Source organism: Pelophylax lessonae (assembly GCF_965119305.1).
Source record: "Pelophylax lessonae genome assembly, chromosome: 4".
Taxonomy (NCBI): domain Eukaryota; kingdom Metazoa; phylum Chordata; class Amphibia; order Anura; family Ranidae; genus Pelophylax; species Pelophylax lessonae.
In genome coordinates, this window is record NC_138771.1 from 196,994,919 (window position 1) to 197,015,099 (window position 20,181).

At 42.1% G+C, this 20,181-nt stretch overlaps 1 protein-coding gene across 1 annotated transcript in view; it reads right to left on the reverse strand.

Moving 5' to 3' along the window:
• The window catches only part of LOC309552585 (chloride anion exchanger-like), a gene marked incomplete at both ends in the record, with an annotated part of 125,337 nt that overhangs the window by 33,306 nt on the left and 71,850 nt on the right, over positions 1–20,181 (reverse strand). Inside the window, 2 exons of the mRNA XM_082253532.1 lie at positions 18,844–18,909; positions 18,999–19,144. Coding sequence (XP_082109658.1) covers positions 18,844–18,909; positions 18,999–19,144 — 212 coding nt within the window. The remainder of the gene's footprint in view (positions 1–18,843; positions 18,910–18,998; positions 19,145–20,181) is intronic.

Consider the following 20,181-nt stretch of genomic DNA (forward strand, 5'->3'; position numbering starts at 1 on the left):
GGTATTTGATCACCTGTGTAATTCTTATTTTTTGCGCTATAAACAAAAAAAGAGCAACAATTTTGAAAAAAATAACAATATATTTTACATTCTTTTATATGAAATTCTCAAAAACAAAAATGTAAAAATCTAAATTTTTTAACATTTTAGGCCAATTTGTTTTCTGCTACATATATTTGGTTAAAAAAACACTATAAGCTTATTTTGATTGGTTTGCGCAAAAGTTATTGCATTTACTAACTACGGGAAAGATTTATGTCATTTTTATTGTTTTTTTTAACTAGTAATGGCGGCGATCTGTGATTTTTTTTTGCAGAACTGTGACATTGCGGCAGACAGATCGGACCCCTAACTGACATTTTTTTACACTTTTGGGGGTACCCGTGACATAATGCGCTTTGGCAGTATAATTACAACACTCGACAGATTAAACTTAATTATTAAAATTATTTCTCCCATACCAAGCAATTCAGATTGCTTATCTTTAAACAAATTACTTAGTATGTTTTACTTTTTAGCACAAGTCTTTTTGCTTTTTAATGAATAATAGGATCTACATTCTCACAATTTGTGGCACGTGAAATGCAGTTAAAGAATGTTACTCAATAATGTACATTATGTATTTAAGATTTTACATCTTCATCTGTATTGAGTATAGGTTTGTGTACTTGTGCTTTTCTTTTTGTTTAAAATTTAAAATAGTAATAAAATTATCCTTAAAAAAGGGGTTGTTACATCCAGTGAAGTGACTAATCGCAGGTGATGGGGAACCCTGCAATTAGCCCGCAATCACATGCAATGCATGTGGCAGCAGTGTGCTTGTGCAGGGTTTTAAAAGTTAAAACAGGCATCAGTGGCAGCTGGTGTATATGGGGCCTGGGGGAGCCGCCCCCCCCTATCCATGCGTCTGGCCCCCTAATCTACATGAAGGGCACCAGACGCATGGAGTTCAATGGGGCTTTTTTTTTTTACCCATGTGACTAGAGCCAGAGGCTCTCACAGGCTAAAAAAAAGGGTGGGCTCAGGGTGCAGAGCACTGCGCCCCGAGCCCACCCAGTTGTGTGACAATAGCGAATGAAAATTCACTATTGTCACATGAATCATCCTCCTGGCCAATCAGGAAGCTGGTTTTGAGACCCGTTTCCCGAATGCCCAAAAGGAGAAGCCATGCCATTGGGCATGGGGGAGGAGAGAGGAGATGCAGACGACAGGAGGAAGAAGCCGAAGCCGCCGCTGCCTGCTGCTGCATCCAGGCAGGGTGAGTGAGGGGGGTCCTGTCCTGTCTCCGGTCTCCCATCTCCCCTCTCTCCTGTCTCGCTGTGGTCCGGGGGGGGGGGGGTATATGGTGTACGGCCTGTTGTGGTATGGGGGGTGAGGTATGGTGCGGTCCGTCTGCTGCCCCCGGCCCATGGAGCACCAGCCACCATGGGCCGGGGGCAGCATGGTGGCCTCCTCACTGCCTGTCAAATTAGCTCTGAAGAGCAATATAATGCAAATTGCCCTTCAGTTCATTGCATGTGTAAACAAATCCGTTGACAGTGTTTCAGCTATCACTTTGGTTTCATTAAAGCGTAACTCCACTTTTTTAGAGAAAAAAACATTCCCCTCTGGGTGATCTCTGTACATTGCAAGGATTATAACAACCTTTGTTGCAGATTCCTACCTTTTGTTATTCTGAAGAAATCCCTGTTTGTTCCTCTGCGCCTCTGTGCTAAGTGAATCTAAGGGGAGTGGTTTCATAATTATCTATCAGCTGTGCAGTTGCAGGGCTCTAATGAGGAAATCTGTTGGGCCTGCATCCCTTTAGACGTGTTCCAATTGGGAGTATCCTACCAAAAAGGAAATTTTTGTTGCAGGGGATGACAGAAATCTGACTTGTATCTTAGGCAGATTTCTGGGGAAATTGGTGAGCCAATCACACAAGCAGGAAATTATGGTGTGGTCAGTACATATTCTGTGTACAGAACAGCTCCAGGTAGCCATATTGCATTGCATTTTCAGAAAATTACAGATTGAAAAGAAAAGGTAGTTTTTAATACCATTCAATTACAATATGACTTGTGTCACAATTGTATACACTACATTGTTTTTTCTTTATTTGCAATTTTTTTTGGGGAGTTACCCTTTAAGTAAATTACAATAAGCCATGCACGGCAAATACAAGGGACCAACACAATGTATTTGTTTATGAAAACTGTTTGATTAAAATGAATCCTCTGTCTTTTTCCCTGAACCTTGTACAGTCAATAAGTATCACTAGACATTTCCCTGCGTCATATATAGTTACTCTATACTGATAAGCAATTCTTTAATCTAATAAAATAATTTTAAAACTTTACTGCTTGTTTCACATATATCCTTTGCAATTGATTTTTCTCTGAAAGTAACCTTTCGTACCTTTGGTTTATGGTCATAAAGCCCTGCTTTATATAACTAGTATGCAGCTAGTGTGGCTGTTCATGCCCCATACACACGTGCAGATTATCTGCAGACTTTTGTCTGCAGACTTACCAAAACCATATAATATGAGCTCAAACCTAAATACTTTCAATTTGTATGCAATCCGGCAGGCCCTTGCACTACATAGAAAAGGTAAGTCTGCAGACAAAAGTCTGCAGATAATCTGCACGTGTGTATGGGGCATCACTTTTCATGGGAAGTTGCCCTACAGAAAATAATTTGCCTCAGAACTTAGTGAATGAGGTAAAGCTTTGCTGACTTCCACCATCCAATCATGTTTAAGCAAAAATGTTTTTTTTTCTTCCCATTGGTACTCGCTGCAAAGTGACATTTCACCACATTTACTAAGCTACGGGACACATGTCCTTGCAAAGCGAACAGGCTATTTGCCTTTGGCAAATCAACCCCACTGCTTGCATATAGTTTGAATAAGCTTAAAAGAGAAACCATCTCCCCCCAGCCCAGAGCTGCAGTCAGCACCGGAGGGGCAGAGCAGACAGTCAGAAGATATCCAAACTCAACCGCACAATTGAAAAATACTTGCTGAGGTTCGGTGCTCAGGCTGGGGGATCTCCACTCCCCTGTTCAAACATCCAAAGCAGAAATTAAGCCAGAAACTTGATAACTCTTTGGTATTGTCCTTTATTTGGCTACATCATATACACTGGATCAATGCTGACATGTTTTGGCTATTGCAGCATTAGGCCCCTTTCACACGGGGCGGATCCGCTCGGTGGACTCAGGATTGTCTCTGCTCACTGTGCAGAGACGGACCTGTCAGAGTCCCACTCTCCTCTTCGGGGAGATCTGATGAAAACGGACAGCATGTCCATTTTCATTCAATCCGACCCGCTGGACAGATGGCGAACATATCGCCATCTGTCTGTTTTAAGCGGATCTTGTCGGATTGGATGACAGACCGGAGTCAGGCTGTCAGCAGACACATCTCCGCTGACATCCGCCTCTCAATAGAGGAGAATGGGTGGCCTGATCAGTCCGATCGTGTGAAAGGGGCCTTACCCATAGCATGATTAACATTAAAATGGTATTGCTTATATATTGTAAAACCCATCCCCCAACTAATGGAGGGGGCAGGACTGAACATAATTACAATTTAAACCAATTAACATCAAAAGGTTAAACACGGAGGGTGCACACCAGATAACACTACATCAGAAAACCAATAGTATTAAATCATACCAGGCAACATGCCCTCAACCTGGGGGTTGCTTTGGGTTGGGGGTATCCCTTCCCCACAACCCTGGGCTGTAGTTGTGGAGGTCTTTAACAAGGGGGCCCCCAGATCCCGACCCCACCTCCATGTGAATAAATATGGGGTACATAGTACTCCTACTCATTCACCAAAAAAAAATAAAAAATTAATAAAAACAGTACACAGGTTTTTGAGAATTACTTTATTAAAAAAAAAAAAAATGATGTCCCCCCCATTGTAGATCCATCCTCATTCACACCACCTGCCAGACAGAAAAAAGGGGGGCAGGATCTGAGGGCTCCCTTGTTATAGAGGGCTTACAGACTTCGATAAGCTCCCTGCCCACAGACCCCCACAGCCACAGCTCAAGGTTGTCAGGAAGAGACCCATGTCCCTATCAACATGGGGACAAGGTGCTTAGGGGTGGGGGAGGACAGAGCCCCCCTGCCCCAATCCACCCACCACCTCATGTTGAGGACATGTGGCCTAGTATGAATCAGGAGGTAGGGTGCTCACTCACCCCCTCTTTCCTGGCATGCTGGGCTGTGTGCTCCGATAAGGGTCTGGTATGGATTTTGGGGGCGACCCCACGCCATTTATTAAAAAAAAATGGGTGTGGGTTTTTTCTTTCTTAACGGCAATTGCAACCGCAAGTCAACTTATGGGTGATTTGACTAATTTTTCTTTCTTTAGAAATGTCATTTTTGCTGCAGCAGGTTCTATACATGGTACAGATGCGCCACTTTACAGGCAGACTAAGGGAACCCCCCAGGCACTATATTTAAAGGAATTTTTCATTATTATTTCAGTGTTAAAGAAAATGGTGTGGGGTTCCCCCTAAAATCCTGAGGGTCTGGTATGGATTTTAAGGGGAACCCCACCCCATGCCAACTTTTTTTTAAAAATGGCATAGGGTCCCCCAAAATCCATACCAGACCCTTATCCGTCCACACAGTCTAGCAGACCAGGTAAGGGAGGGGGCGAGCGAGTACTCCCCTCCTGAAACATACCAGGCCACATGCCCCCAGCATGGGGGGGAAGTGCTTTGGGGCAGGAGGGGCTTTGCCTCCCCCACCCTAAAAAACCTTGTCCCCATGTTGATAGGGGCATGGGCCTCTTCCCAACAACCCTGGGCGGAGGTTGTGGGGGACTGCGGGTCCCCTTTAATAAGGAGACACCCAGATCCCGGCACCCCCTATGTGAATGAGTATGGGGTACATTGCACCCCTAGTCATTTACCAAAAAAATTACAAAAATATAAAAATCAGTAGACGGTTTTTGACAAGTCCTTGACTCAAAAAAAAACAAAAAACAAGCAAACAAAAAAAAAACAATGTCCCCGTTGTAGATCCATCAACAATCACAAAGCCCGCCACACCCCCGGACCCGAGAAAAATAAAGGGGAGACATCATAAGGGGACGGGGCAGGCATTCGGCGGGTAGTAGTCGACAAGGCCAGAGGCTTTTTTTTTTCTTTTTCTGGGTCCGGCAGTGGCGGCAGACAGCGTGATTGACGATGGATTTAAATGGAGGGGCATTGTTTTTTATTTTGTAATAAAGTAATTGTTAAAAACTCCTGTTGTGTCTTTATTCACTTTTTACACTTTTTTGGTGAATACCCCATATTCTATAACATGTTCACTTGTTAAAGGGGGCTTCCAGATTCCGAAAAAATACCCCACCCGCAGACCCCCACAACCAAGGCCCAGGTTTGTGGGGAAGAGACCCTTGTCCCTGAGGTACTTTGGGGAGGGGGCAGAGGCCCCCCTGTCCCAAAGATATGGCTCAGGAGGGGGGGCGCTCGCCCCCCCCCTTCCTGGACGGCCTGGTTGTATGCTCAGGTAATGGTCTGGTATGGATGTTTAGGGGGACCCCACGCCGTTTTTTTTTATTTAAAATTTTGCGTGGGGTTCCCTCTAGAATCAACCCCGGACCCGAATGGCCTGGTATGGATTGGGGGGGACCCAACGCTGTTTTTTGGAAGAATACTTAACAACCAGCTATTCTTCACAAAGAACCATTTTTTGACCAATCCGAAATCGAACCGTACCGGAAACTTTGAATTCGTTATAAAATGAATAAACAAAATAAAGTTTAAAGAAAATTAACAAAATTAAACAAATTCCAAAACCAAACTGAACAGATTCTGAAATGAAACAAAACAAAATTAGTAACATAACGCATCCATCCAAAACAAAACAAATTTTTCAGCTCTGCACATGTCTATTTGTCACATTTATCAAGTACATACCCCAATTAGATTTGCTTACAAGCACATTGATTGAGAGCCAGTCACATTTGGTGCATAGTTGCCAGCATATCTACAATAAGTAATTAGGAAAGACATCTCCAAGCACACTATCATTTTTTATAAGCTCAAAAAACGCTAGAAAAAAAACGCTGGATGAAAAATGCTGATAATGTTTTTTGTGCTGGCTTTTAGTAGCGTTTGAATAGCTTTTATGAGCATTTAGGAGCAGAAGCTTTTTTACAGTACTCAAAGAAAAAATAAAAAAGCTCAAAAAAAGCTGTTATGAGCATTTTAGCAGTGTTAATGAGTGTTTAGGAGTGTTCAGTGTTTTTTCTGCTCGAAAAACACTCAAAAACAATCTTTTTCTGCTCCTAGATGCTGAAGCTCTAAAAATACCAATAGCCTAAAGTAGTGTACATAGACACTATGTACAGGATAACACTATTTAGCTTCTAGGAGCAGACAAAAAAGCTAATAACAGCCTATAGGAGCTTAAAAAAACTATAGTGTGCATGGGGTCTAAAGCCTTGGTACACACGATCAGATTATCAGACAAATTTTTGTCCGTTTTTTGTTACATGCTAGTCTCATATGGAAAGAGAAGGTTACTTTCATAAAAAAATTCTCGTACGACAGAATTCAACTTCAGAAGTGATGTCGTGTTGAATTGCTTTGTATGTATTCTTTCATTTCAAAGCATTCGTAGTCTTGCTCTACGATTTTTTTCGGGCAAAAAACTGTACTAAAACGATTTTTTTTTAGATGAAAATCGGACATTGTGTTCACTTTTGAGAAAAATTTTATAGCCTGCACATCCAGTTTTTGTCATGCGAAAATTCGTAATCAGCTGTCGAAAGGACTATACTAACAATCTGAAAATCGGCAAATCGTTCGTCGGACAAAATTGTACTTCCAATTTTCTTATTGTGTGTATGAGCCTTAAGGGGTTTGAAAAGAAAAATGCATTTATAGGCCTAATATAAATTTATTGCTAAAGCATTTTTATGTGGTGTGCTTACTCTATGTATTTAACATGATTGTATTAACAGATTGATACACTATTGAGGGGTTTAAGCACCCTAAAAAAGAATCAATTGTTGGTTACTAAATGGTGTAGCTAATAATGGTGTGTAGACCTTAAATGCTAATTATCAGTGGCCTAATAAAACAAGAAAGCAGGCTCTGGATAAGAGCCCTGCAGTGTGTGCCTTCAAAAACAAGTCATCTCTGACAACCCCATAGATCTATCCTGACAAGTTCCTTTTAAAGACAAAAAAACCTGATATAATTCTCCTGCTGGAAATTTCAATACATTATTACTTGGCTGCTATGTATAGCCTTTTGAAGATATCTTAAGTGAAACATTATTGCTGTTCTTAAATACACTATGACTAAACAATGATTAATGCATAGAAAAAATGTTTGCTATAATATAAAACTGTAGAAACTTGTAATATTATTGGCGTGTGCACATTTTGTTTTGTTTCTACTTGCAAAATCAGTTAATCCTGTCATGAAACTCCCAGTGCAATTTACTAATGAGAGATTCATAAAGACAAATACTGTTTATGACATCGGGGAGGTACCTTGAGATTTCCAGTTGTGATACTCCAACAGAGTTAAATGTATTTTATTACATATATATATATATATATACCAGTGGCGGCCGGTGTGCTGGGGGCACAGGGGTGCCCCCCCTATCCATGTGTCTGCCCCCCTAATCTGCATGCCGGGCGCCGGACACATGGAGTTCAATGGGGTTTTCTTTTTTAATCACCTGATTAGAGCCAGAGGCTCTTATAGGCTTCAGAAGAGGGTATACCCGGGGCACAGAGCAGTGCGCCCCGAGCCCACCCATTGTGTGACAATAGCGAATGAAAATTCGCTATTGTCACACGGATCCTCCTCCTGTCCAAGACCCGCTTCCTGATTGGCCGAAAGGCAAACCCCATGTCATTGGCCGAGGAGGAAGCGGGAGGACTGAGGAGACGCCGGGGGAGTGAGGAGAAGCCGCCGCTACAGCTAAGTCTCTCTGAATTGATGGGGCACTGCATTGATGGGGGCACGGCACGCTGGTCACTGCATTGAAGGGGGCATGGCACACTGGTCACTGCATTGATGGGGGCACGGCACGCTAGCCACTGCATTGATGGGGGCACGGCACGCTGGTCACTGCATTGAAGGGGGCACGGCACGCTGGTCACTGCATTGAAGGGGGCACAGTACGCTGGTCAATGCATTGACGAGGGCACGCTGGTCACTGCATTGATGGGGGCATACTGGTCACTGCATTGATGGGGGCATGCTGGTCACTGCATTTATGGGGGGCACGCTGGTCACTGCATTGATTGGGGGCATGCTGGTGACTGCATTGAATGGGGGCACGCTGTAGTAACTCTGCATTGAATGGGGGCATGCTGTTGTAACTCTGCATTGAATGGGGGCACACTGTAGTAACTCTGCATTGGATGGGGGCATGCTGTATTAACTCTGCATTGAATGGGGGCACGCTGTAGTAACTCTGCATTGATGGGGGCACACTATACTTTGATTACTGAAGGCCCCTTTCACACTTTTGTGACCTCAACGTCATGCAATTTTTTTTTTTTGCCGCAAAGGAATGCCTATTCGATTTTTTCTGTTTGCGCCCCCCCCCCCAAAAAAAAAATTTGAGAACCAGCCGCCACTGATATATACACAGTGGGTATATAAGAGAATAACCCCATTTAAAATAATCACATGTAGCACCCTACAGGTAGGTGCTAGGTAAATGTATAGTGGGTCTTGTCTGCCTAACAGCAGGGCTATGATTTCTTTTTGGTTTGGTAGGGTGTCATGGCTTCCAGGTGTGTCTGCCGAGGGGGGAGTCTCCCCTCTGGCTCTGTGAGAGGCTTCTCATATGGCAGTGGAGAAAACCCAATCAGGGACACATTCAGGTTTGTAACTACCCCAGAAGGCAGATTCTGCCGCCAAGGATTCTGGGAGTAGGTATAAGTTTGAGGGAGGTGCGTGACTCAAGGTCTGGCGGGAAGCAGAGTCCCAGGAGGTAGAGGACGGCTGTCTCCCCTCCTGTCAGAGGAAGCGGATGTCGCAGGTGCTGCCTGAGAATCCAGAGAGTGCTGAGTTGAGCTGAAGGGGATCCGGTGTGCCGAGAACCAGCAGAGAGCGAGAGGAGTTCAGTCCCAGGAAAGCCTACACAGGTCGTGGGTACTGAGGATTGCCCCTGGGGGTCTGTCTAGTGTCAGTGGGGACCACTCTGGAGAAGGTTCTAGGATCCAAGTATCAGCTAGCTGTAAAGGGGTACCTGGTCAGAGGACCCTGAAGTGATAGAGGGGATACCTAGGTTGAGGACCCTGAAGTGTGAAAGGGGGCACCTGCAGTTTAGGCCCTGAAGAGTTGGTGCACAGTGTGAGTGCATTAGTTGAGAGTTACAGATATACAGGAATCCACAGCAAGCTACCTCAAGCCGATGCAAGGCTGGAGGGAGTAGTCAGTGACTTTGCTGTGCAAGCACTGTCAGATGTTCAATGCTCTACAGACCTGGATCTTCTGGACTTAAAGTCGAGGTTCCAGCACCAGTTTCAGAGCTTCAGTGTGTTTAAAGCATCAGTGAGCGCTGGCTAGCGTCGGCTGGCATCAAGGCAGCACTAACAAGCAATTTTCTAGAAAAAATCCCAAAGTTGTACCTTGTTGAGCCTAAGGAGTTTCCCACTCATTCCCTTCTCCCATCCCCTAAAATACAATAAAACAACCAAACAAAGATGCTGGAGTTGTTGATGTCTCAATTCTCACACCCAGGGTCGCAGCTCACATGGGCTGGAGAGGTAACCGGTAACAATGGCAGACCCACATCAGGCCCAATGCCTTGAAAACCTGCTACACACGTTTGTTGATTTGCAGCCTAAAATTAAGACAGACCAGCTGTATTTACTCAGTAGAACTTATAGCATCCGAGGGAAAAATATAACAACATATCAGAAAAAAAAAAATCAAATACAGAATCACTGAGTTGGAAAAAGGATCACCTCCTCGTGTCAGTATTTTGTTGAACCACATTCTGCTTTAATAACAGCCTTTAGTCTGTTTGGATATGTCTCTACTAACTAGACTTTGCAATATTTGCCCACTCTTTGGAGAAGTGTTTAAGTTCAGTTAAATTTGATGGTGACCGTTTGTGGACTGCAGTCTTCAAGTCTGGACTTTGACTAGGCCATGCAAGGACATTCATCTTTTTGTATTTGACGACAGCCATGCAGACCAATTTCATGCAGTGTGCGGCGAATGGTCTGAGCACTGGCAGGCTGACCCCCCCACCCCTTCACCCTCTGCAGCAATGCTGGCAGCACTTATACGTCTATTTCCCAAAGACAACCTCTGGATGTGACGCTGAACACTTCTTTGGTCGACCATGGCAAGGCCTGCTCTGAGCGGAACCTGTCCTGTTAAACTGCTGTATGGTCTTGGCCACCTTGCTGCAGCTCATTTTCAGAGTCTTGGCAATCTTCTTATAGCCTAGGCCATCTTTATGTAGAGCAACAATTGTTTTTTTCAGATCCTCAGAGAGTTCTTTGCATTGAGGTGTCATGCTGAACTTCCAGTGACCAGTATGAGAGAGTGAGAGCGATAAAACCAAATTTAACACACCTGCTCCCCATTCACACCTGAGACCTTGTAACACTTACGAGTCACATGACACCGGGGAGGGAAAGTGCCTAATTGGGCCCAATTTGGATGATTTTACTTAGGGGTGCACTCACTTTTGTTGCCAGCGGTTTAGACATTGATGGCTGTGTGTTGAGTTATTTTCAGGGGACAGCAAATTTACACTGTTATACAAGCTGTACACAAAATATTTACAAAAATGTGAGGGGTGTACTCAATATTATGAGATACTGTATATATTTTTTATACACACACACACACACTTTTTTTATTTTTTTGAGGTTGGGGGCGGGGGATCTTGAGTGAGTTCCCACACTTTTTTTCCCAGGACTTAACCCTTGCCTCTGTATGTTTTGGGGTCTTACAATCTAAGGAGTAGTTCACTTATAATTATGGTGGTTGGGACATATATTAAAAAACATCAGAAAAGAAGTGTGGGAGTCTCATTTTTAGCTCTGTAATCATCTAAATATGCTATTGACTTGCTGTACAAACCCCTCCCGCATTGAAACTGTGTTTGTTGCCCTGCTGAATAAAAATGCAGGATAAACCTGCTTGGACCCTTCCTGGTTGTCCCTGTTTTATGCATGGTAGCTTGAATTGGATGGTACATGAAGTGTAGGTTAACATTTTAATGTGCGTATCTATGTGTGTTTTAATGTGTGTAGCTATTAAATAATAAATAAATAATAATAAACAACAACAATAATTTTCCTATATCCCCACTACTTTTTAGTTCACCTGCTCATAAGTGGTTAGATTAGTAGTTTAGTGTAGATTTGTAGTAAGTGTAATTTGTTAGATTAGTAATCTATGATTTTGTTCTTTTGTAATATAATTATTATTTTTGTACAGTTGAAATGGCATGCAGATTTAACACTGAGAAGGAAGCATACTATACCATACTGTGTTGGCATCTGATATTAAAGTGTTTGTAAAGGCTGAAGCTTAATTTTACCTTCATGCATTCTATGTCAAACACAGCCAGTGAGCCAATGAGGAGAGAGAGGGGGCAGCGCCTAGCCGCGGCTCTGTGTGTAAATGGACACGCAGAGCAGCGGCATGGGAGCGAGCTTGCTCAGGTGCCCCCACTACAAGGGAGGGGCCAGGAGCCCTGGTGGGGGACCTGAGAAGAGGAGGATCTGGGCTGCTCTGTGTAAAAACACTGCACAGAGCAGGTAGGTTTAACATGTTTGTTATTTTTTTAAAAATTGACTTTACTATTACTTTTAAACCATTTCTGGAACAAACAGTAATGAGTCATTTTAGGGATTCTCTAATGTGACAGAAAACAATGTGCTGCCAGGACCCCAATGGCAATGCTACAGATTTTCTGGTTTACATGGGAAATGGATACCAGTTAGATTCCCCAAAAAGTCCAGATTGCTTTTGGACAAACTGAAAGCTTTTTGGGTAATTATAAAACCAATGCTGCAGAAGAGGCGCAATCTGTATTGCTATGTGTCTCCCTTTTAGGGGTATAAAAGAGACACACACAGGGGACTATGGTATCATCCAGACAAAAAAATAAGATTATTTGGTCACTGAGAGGAAAAAATGGCTGATGCTGATGGACACCGGGAGACAAAACACTGTTGGGTGATCTGACAAAAAGGCTCAGTCAGATAGGTAGCAAAAGCCCTTTACAGGCAGTGACCATGTGCCCCTTGTTTGTCTAGCAAAGTCCTAGTGCCCAGCTGTCCTTCTGTGGCTACTGATCCTAGCACCACCTCTTCCGGCACTGCCAGCCCACCTGGCTGCAGCTGCCCCTTTCTCCAGCCCTCTTGGCTAAAATTCCACAGTCCTCCCAGACTGACTCATCATCCATCTCAGACTGCACTCTCCAGTCCTCTCAGGCATGCCTCTAAGTGCTTTCTCAACTATAACATTCACCCACCTGGCTGTCTTCCTCCCTAGAGATTTTTTTCGGCAGTGTTCTCCTGCTGTCCTTCTCCTGCTCCCGTGACCTCAGTCAGGACACCCCTGTGCATTGTGAATAGGGTCCCTTCCACACCTGAACACAGGCCCAAAGTCTTCCCCTCAGACTAGGGGGCTACCTTCAAATGCCACCGACAGCCTAACACCCCATCTCCAGCTTTTCCCCGAGCTCCACTTCCCCAGCTGGGCTGACCCTGAGTATTTGAGGGTGCCTGCCCCCTGCCAACCCATCTGTTGGGGATTGGTTTAATTCCCTCATGAATACTCCAGGCAGCTCCTCCCTACTTCCATGCCCATCCTTCTAGAATCTTCTCCGAGTTTATAGAAGTAGGGGGAGGTCTCAGAAGTGCAGCCTGTGAGTCACCCAGCCCTCCCTGAGTCTCTCACCTCACCCAGATTAACAAAACAACATACCAGCCAATTTTTTGGAGTATTCGTGTGAATAAACTCTAGACATGTTATAATTAACATAAATAATGTGTATTTAATTCAGATATTTAACCACTTGCCAACCGCGCTGTAGCTGTCTATTGATGTCCTCCCAGAACTGCACCCTCTGTGCGCCTGCTATGATAGCTTTGTTCTTCATGTGTATGATCCGAGTAAATCACAAAGTCTCTTTACCATGTGATCAGCTGTGTCAAATCACAGTTGATCCCTAATGTAAACACACTTGCCAGTTATCAGCGTTTCTTTCCTCACGCTATCACAGAGTGAGAAGTAGAGAGAGCCGTTAACCAGCAAGTGTGAAAGGGGACATCTACACTGATAATCAGGGCACTGATCATCAGTATCCTGATCATCAGTGCGGCCCCAACAGTGCCAATCAATGCTGCCTGTCAGTGCCCATCAGTGCTGCCTATCAGTGACTCCTCATCAGTGCTGCCTATCAGTGCCCATCAGTGCCACCTATCAGCGCCCTTCAGTGCTGCCTATCAGTGCCCTTCAGTCTGCCTATCTGTGGCCATCAGTGCTGCATATCAGTGAAGCCTCATCAGTGCCTCCTCATTAGTGCCCATCAGTGCAGCCTATCAGTGTCCATGAGTGCCCATTAGTGCCACCTCAGTAGTACCCATCATTGCAGCATATCAGTCCCCATCAGTGCAGCCTCATCAGCGCACATTAGTGAAGGAGAAAAATTACCTGTTTGCAAAATTGTAAAAACAGAAACTAAGAAACTAAGAAAACATTTTTTTTTTCAAAATGTTTAATAATAATAAAAAAACCCAGTGGTGATTAAATACCACCAAAAGAAAGCTCTATTTGTGTGAAAAAAATAAAAATTTCATATGAGTACAGTGCTTCATGACGGGCAATTGTAATTCAAAGTGCAACAGTACTAAAAGCTAAAAATTGGCCTGGGCAGGAAGGTGGTGAATGTGCCCAGTAGGCAAGTGGTTAAATGATAAGTGACACTATAATTTTAAACTTTGTTAATCATATATTTGTATTACTCTATACCAACAGTTAGGTGAAAAGAGATGAATAGGACTGCTGACAAATGTAGGGAATCTTCTGGCATTTGGAGGTGAGAAAGCAAGAACCTACAGGAAGATCAATTATTCTCTACTTTAGAAATATGCCATATTGTCTGTCAAATTAACTGGAATAAATAATTGAATCATCAATACAATAAATATTTTGTCTGTTTTAAAACATTCTCTTTATTAATACAAAATAATGAAAGCATAATGTTTTCCTAATACAGAGCAAATGGAGGGAATGGAGGAAGGTGTGCTTTCAATCTTGTGACAACATTTTGGGGAAGGCCCTTTTCTGTTCCAGCATGACTGTGACCTGTGAACAAAGTCAGGTCCATAAAGGGAGTCCAAAGGGAGTTTGGTTTGGAGGAACTCTAATTGCCTGAACAAAGACCTGACCACAACCCTACTGAACATCTTTAGGGTGAATTTAAACTCTTGATTTAACCTCATACATGCTCTACTGGCTAAATGGGTGCAATTTGCCACCAAAAAAATGGAATGTTCAACACACATATATTGTAGATGTCATTGTCAGGCACTTTTGGCCACATAGTGTATGACCAAATCCACTGACATAGACCAGTTTTACAGAGATATGACAAGTGAGTTCAGGTGCTTGTTAGTCTTCTTTTAAAGAAACAGGAAAATCCTTATTATAAAAAGTGTGTTGCTTTTATAATTTCGGGATTAATTCTTCATTTCAATCCCATCTCTTGGTATGGTTAAATTATTATATATTCACAAACATGCCTTGCCTGAAATGAAGCCTGGAATGAATATACCAAAAAAAGAGTGGCAAGATGTTATACTAATCCAGGAGTTAATGTGGAAAAAAGCATAGAATCCTGATTGTTGTTGGAGTTTTTTTTTTTCGAATACATGGCCTTTATCCAAAGTTAAAATATTGTTTCATGTAGCATCTAAAAACAAGAAAAATGATATGTTATCTTTGTGTGACAGAAGCACCTTCATACTTTTTAGATAAATGTAACATCCATGTAGAATATAGTTGATTTACTGAACGAGCTACAAATCTTTACTCTATAAAGTTTAACTTTAATTATCCAGTCATAAAGCAAGTTCTTGTTTACTTATTTGATGATTGGGTATTCAAACTGAATATGAATTAGTGAGTTGGGAAACTACGCGCCTCGGGCTTAATTGGATATATAGTAAAGACTGCTGCCTCCCTATAATATAGTCCGAAGACTATATGGCGTGTAAGAAAGAGTTAGGGGGTGGCGCTGTCTAATAGTCCAAGAAAAGGGGGTTATTTGTTAGTGCTATCACTAGTCACGTGTAACAGGTATAGACCCAATATATAAATGAGGTAGCTATTGTGTCAAAGTGCCAAGTATATGTAATTCACCCTTAAGGTGCCTAATGCTGTACATATAAAAAATGGATGTAAATGACACTTGAATGTCAGGTAAAATATTGCACAAGTGTGATATAACCAATAAATAATCATAAACAATTATAACCGTGCATAAGTGATATATCTATATAAAGTGGCAAGTGCTAAAGTGAATGCTGACAATAATAATACAGTATAAGTGTATAGAACTTAATACAACATAATACATATAGATCTATGTGCAATCGTGCTTGGAAAGTAACTCAAATAGTCCCCAATGATTAAAGTGACCTGTGCAAATTAAATAAAATAACGTGACTGGTAAATAAGGGGGAATAATTTAAATAGTGATAATAAAGTGACATGTGCTCAAGACACCCAACATGAGTATCCAATGTCCAAAAAATAGATGAGTCTCTATTTAGTGAGGCAGTGATGGGTGCTCATATTCTAGGAAGCTGTAACAGATTTCTTCGTGTGTCCTGTACACACCAATGGATAACCCCGTGGTGGGTAGTGAGGTGAACCGTGACCCCTATAGTAGGTAACACACTCACCAGAAATACCCACCCCACACAGGGGTATAAGGTGGGTATATGAGAGTGATAATTCTCCCTCCTACTCCAGGTCCTGGGGGGGACAGCTGGGAAGGTCCCTGGTGGTCCAAGGGTTAAAGGATATCGACTGTGTACTGTATGGGTCTGGTGGAATTTCAGGGGTGTCCACTCCGGGGGTCCGCGGTGTGTATAAAGCAAGGGATCAAACGATAAAGAGGCACATAGTGTGAGACTGTAAATACAGTGCTTTATTCTGGGAACCGGAAGTGAGGCATCACTTCCGGTTCCCACATTGAGGCTTGGATTGCATAGCGCTCCGGACGCTCGACTTCCCTGCCTATATATCACCCACGTTTGTGAGTACTTTTACCCTGCCTTATCAGAATAAAGCACTGTATTTACAGTCTCACACTATGTGCCTCTTTATCGTTTGATCCCTTGCTTTATACACACCGCGGACCCCCGGAGTGGACACCCCTGAAATTCCACCAGACCCATACAGTACACAGTCGATATCCTTTAACCCTTGGACCACCAGGGACCTTCCCAGCTGTCCCCCCCAGGACCTGGAGTAGGAGGGAGAATTATCCATCTCATATACCCACCTTATACCCCTGTGTGGGGTGGGTATTTCTGGTGAGTGTGTTACCTATTATAGGGGTCACGGTTCACCTCACTACCCACCACGGGGTTATCCATTGGTGTGTACAGGACACACGAAGAAATCTGTTACAGCTTCCTAGAATATGAGCACCCATCACTGCTTCACTAAATAGAGACTCATCTATTTTTTGGACATTGGATACTCATGTTGGGTGTCTTGAGCACATGTCACTTTATTATCACTATTTAAATTATTCCCCCTTATTTACCAGTCACGTTATTTTATTTAATTTGCACAGGTCACTTTAATCATTGGGGACTATTTGAGTTACTTTCCAAGCACGATTGCACATAGATCTATATGTATTATGTTGTATTAAGTTCTATACACTTATACTGTATTATTATTGTCAGCATTCACTTTAGCACTTGTCACTTTATATAGATATATCACTTATGCACGGTTATAATTGTTTATGATTATTTATTGGTTATATCACACTTGTGCAATATTTTACCTGACATTCAAGTGTCATTTACATCCATTTTTTATATGTACAGCATTAGGCACCTTAAGGGTGAATTACATATACTTGGCACTTTGACACAATAGCTACCTCATTTATATATTGGGTCTATACCTGTTACACGTGACTAGTGATAGCACTAACAAATAACCCCCTTTTCTTGGAATATGAATTAGCTTTTCTCATGACTGGATCATGTCTCATGACTCATAACTGGATCATTGAACTCAACTTAATTTTCCTATGAATGAAGAAATGGCTGCACACCATGGCTAGTCCCAAAGTCCTTTATTGGAAATCCCATCGTGACACATACAGAACACTGACAGTCTGCACAGATTGACGCTTTTCACACAATGAAAATGTGTTGAATCATAACCAAGGTTACAATTCAGCACATTTTCATTGTATGAAATGCGTCAACCTGTGCAGCCTGTCAGTGTCCTGTATGTGTCAGGCTGATATTTCCAATAAAGGATTATGGGACTAGCCATGGTGTGCAACCATTTCTTCATTCATTGTACACTATACGGTGGTGAGCCAGGGCGGGCACCTACATGCAAAGCCCATAAGGCTTCAAGACAGCACCTGGAGCGGGGGGCTTCACAATCCATACTTGCTTTCCTGCTGAACCAGCCAATTTTCGGAAAGTGTGCACCCAGCTTCACTCACACATATTTAGGTGGGGTTCAATTCATATGGTAATCATCTAATGTTTGCTAGTTCTGTGTACATTTTTTTTACCCAAAGTAAAATTCCAGCCAATATTTTTTCATCCTAAATACAGCGGTGAAGGGTTACAACCTCTGCCAGGTTTTTACTTGGGGAGATTTTTCCTCACTTTCTGCCCTAATAACCATGCTAGCACCGAGGAGAATTTTTAATTTGGAATGCAAACAACTATAAAATCTGAAAGGGGTTTTAACTATTACTGCTAGAAAACTGGACAACATTTGCTCAGTGGGTGGCTCTATTGGCCCTTTCCTGCCCGATATCCTTTAATTGAAAAAATTGAAGGAGCCAGGTGGAAAATTGTTGGCCGAACAATGTCTGTATCCCATCAGATGCAGGCACTGTTCAGGTATTTTGACAGCTAGTAAGGCTGCATGTTAAAATAATACATGCCCTTGAGAAATTTGTCTTGTGTAGATTGGATGGAGGAACCTGTTTGTCCAACCTACTTGAAACCCTTTCATACTCTGTCCAAACTAACAAAAGAGTTATGGCTAGAGATGGATTTTATGTACCCTCATTAGGTAAAAGTTTCAACTTTGTGAGCTTCCTAGCTCATTGACATGAATATTATAATCTGTCTAAGAACCCTTCCTCTAAATCTTAGTACACACTGCTTGTTTTGTTTTAGTTTAACCAGCGGGCTGAATGAAAAAAAAAAAAACTGACAGCTCAGGTCGGAGCCGCTGTACTAACAATCAGATGTTAGAACAGCGATCTCCCCTGCTGCTCTATTGTGTTCAGACGCCCCCACTAGAACACTCAGGTCAGCGCTCTCAGCTATTGGCTGATCGGGAGCCAGTTGGCAGACCTTTTTTGATCATGCCCCATCAACAGAAGTTGGTTGGACCAGCTGCAGTACACACAGAGCGAATTTCTATTAAACTGGCCGATGCCGCCCCAACATTTGGCCCATGTGTTGGGAGCTTAAGGCCAGTCTGGATTTTAGACTAAATTTTAATTTGTAAACCAGTTACTTCTTTTATACAGTGTGGTATGGAATTAACCAAATTAGAAATATAATTTACATGAACAAATCTTGTTATAAACTTTACTTACAGAATGGTCTCTATTGCGTATGTTTCCATTTATGTATCCATTTTCATAATGGCCAAATCTTTTGTCCTGGTATCAGAGAATTGTTGGATTTTACATTTCATTTTTCATACATACTTAAGGCACAGTGATGCCAGAAATTACAGCATAACAATTACCTTTAAAGTTTTCTGATCATTGGAATAAGCCATGCCTCTTTTGGATAGTGCATACAGCACAGCATCATGGATTGTGGGAAACAATATAGCAGTCTGGATACTGTCATCAAAGAAACCACAGTGGTTCAGCTTATCCACAACTGTACCTTTAAAGGAATGAGGATATTTTTATATAACAAAATATACATAGGAAGCATTTTAAGAATTGTTTTTTAATTGAATACCGTACTATGCTTTATAGGTTTTAACAGAGTCTTTTATTTGATGCACTGACAGATAAATGGTATCAAAAATTATCAAGAATTATTGACATTTTAACTTGGTGCAACCGAAAAAAGGCACTGGGCTTTTACCCTGCCGACAGGGCAGCATTAAAGTAATATTATACACAAAAACAAAAATATAATATTTTGCACCTTACCAATCCTCAAATGTGGTGGCTACATTTTTTTTTCTTTTTTTAGACTTTTTTTTCCTTTTATTTTTACCTGGTGATCTGGCCAGTAACACATACCCTGTTGTTGGGTGGATCTTTAGAAAAGCACTGGAGTCACCCTTGGACAGCCAAAATATCTGGAGGGTAGTGTCAGATGGACTAGTTTGATTAAAATGGACGTCAGTGAATAACAAATTAAAGCTGAATTCAGGGTAATACTTTTTTTTACAGAATAATGGGATAAAGGTTTTAACCAAATGAATACAAGCTGAGACATTGTAAGTATCTTTGTCAGTGTTAAATGATTTGTCTCAACCCTATAACAGCCACTTTTGAAGCACAGCTTGGTCTGTTAAAGGAAGTAAGAAAATAAAAGCAGGATGAACAGGTTAAAGAAAAAAAAAAAAAACATAGTTACAAGGGGACACAGAAGAGCAAAGACTTATGTGTTATGACAGGCTGCATTATATATGTCATATTTTATTTTGTCATGACATCACTTCCGGGTACTCGGTGCCAAATTAAAAAAAATGACAGCATTCAAAACAGCCAAACTTGGCGTTTTGAATGCTTTTAAGTGCAGAGGAGGGGTTCGGGGGTCTTTTAGACCCCCAGATCCCTCCACAAGAGTACCTGTGTAAAAAAAAAAAAAAAAAAAATGTTTTTAAATGTCAGAAAATATCGGCAGATATTGGCCGATACCGATATGAATTGGCCAAAATATCGGTATCGGCAATAAAAATAACT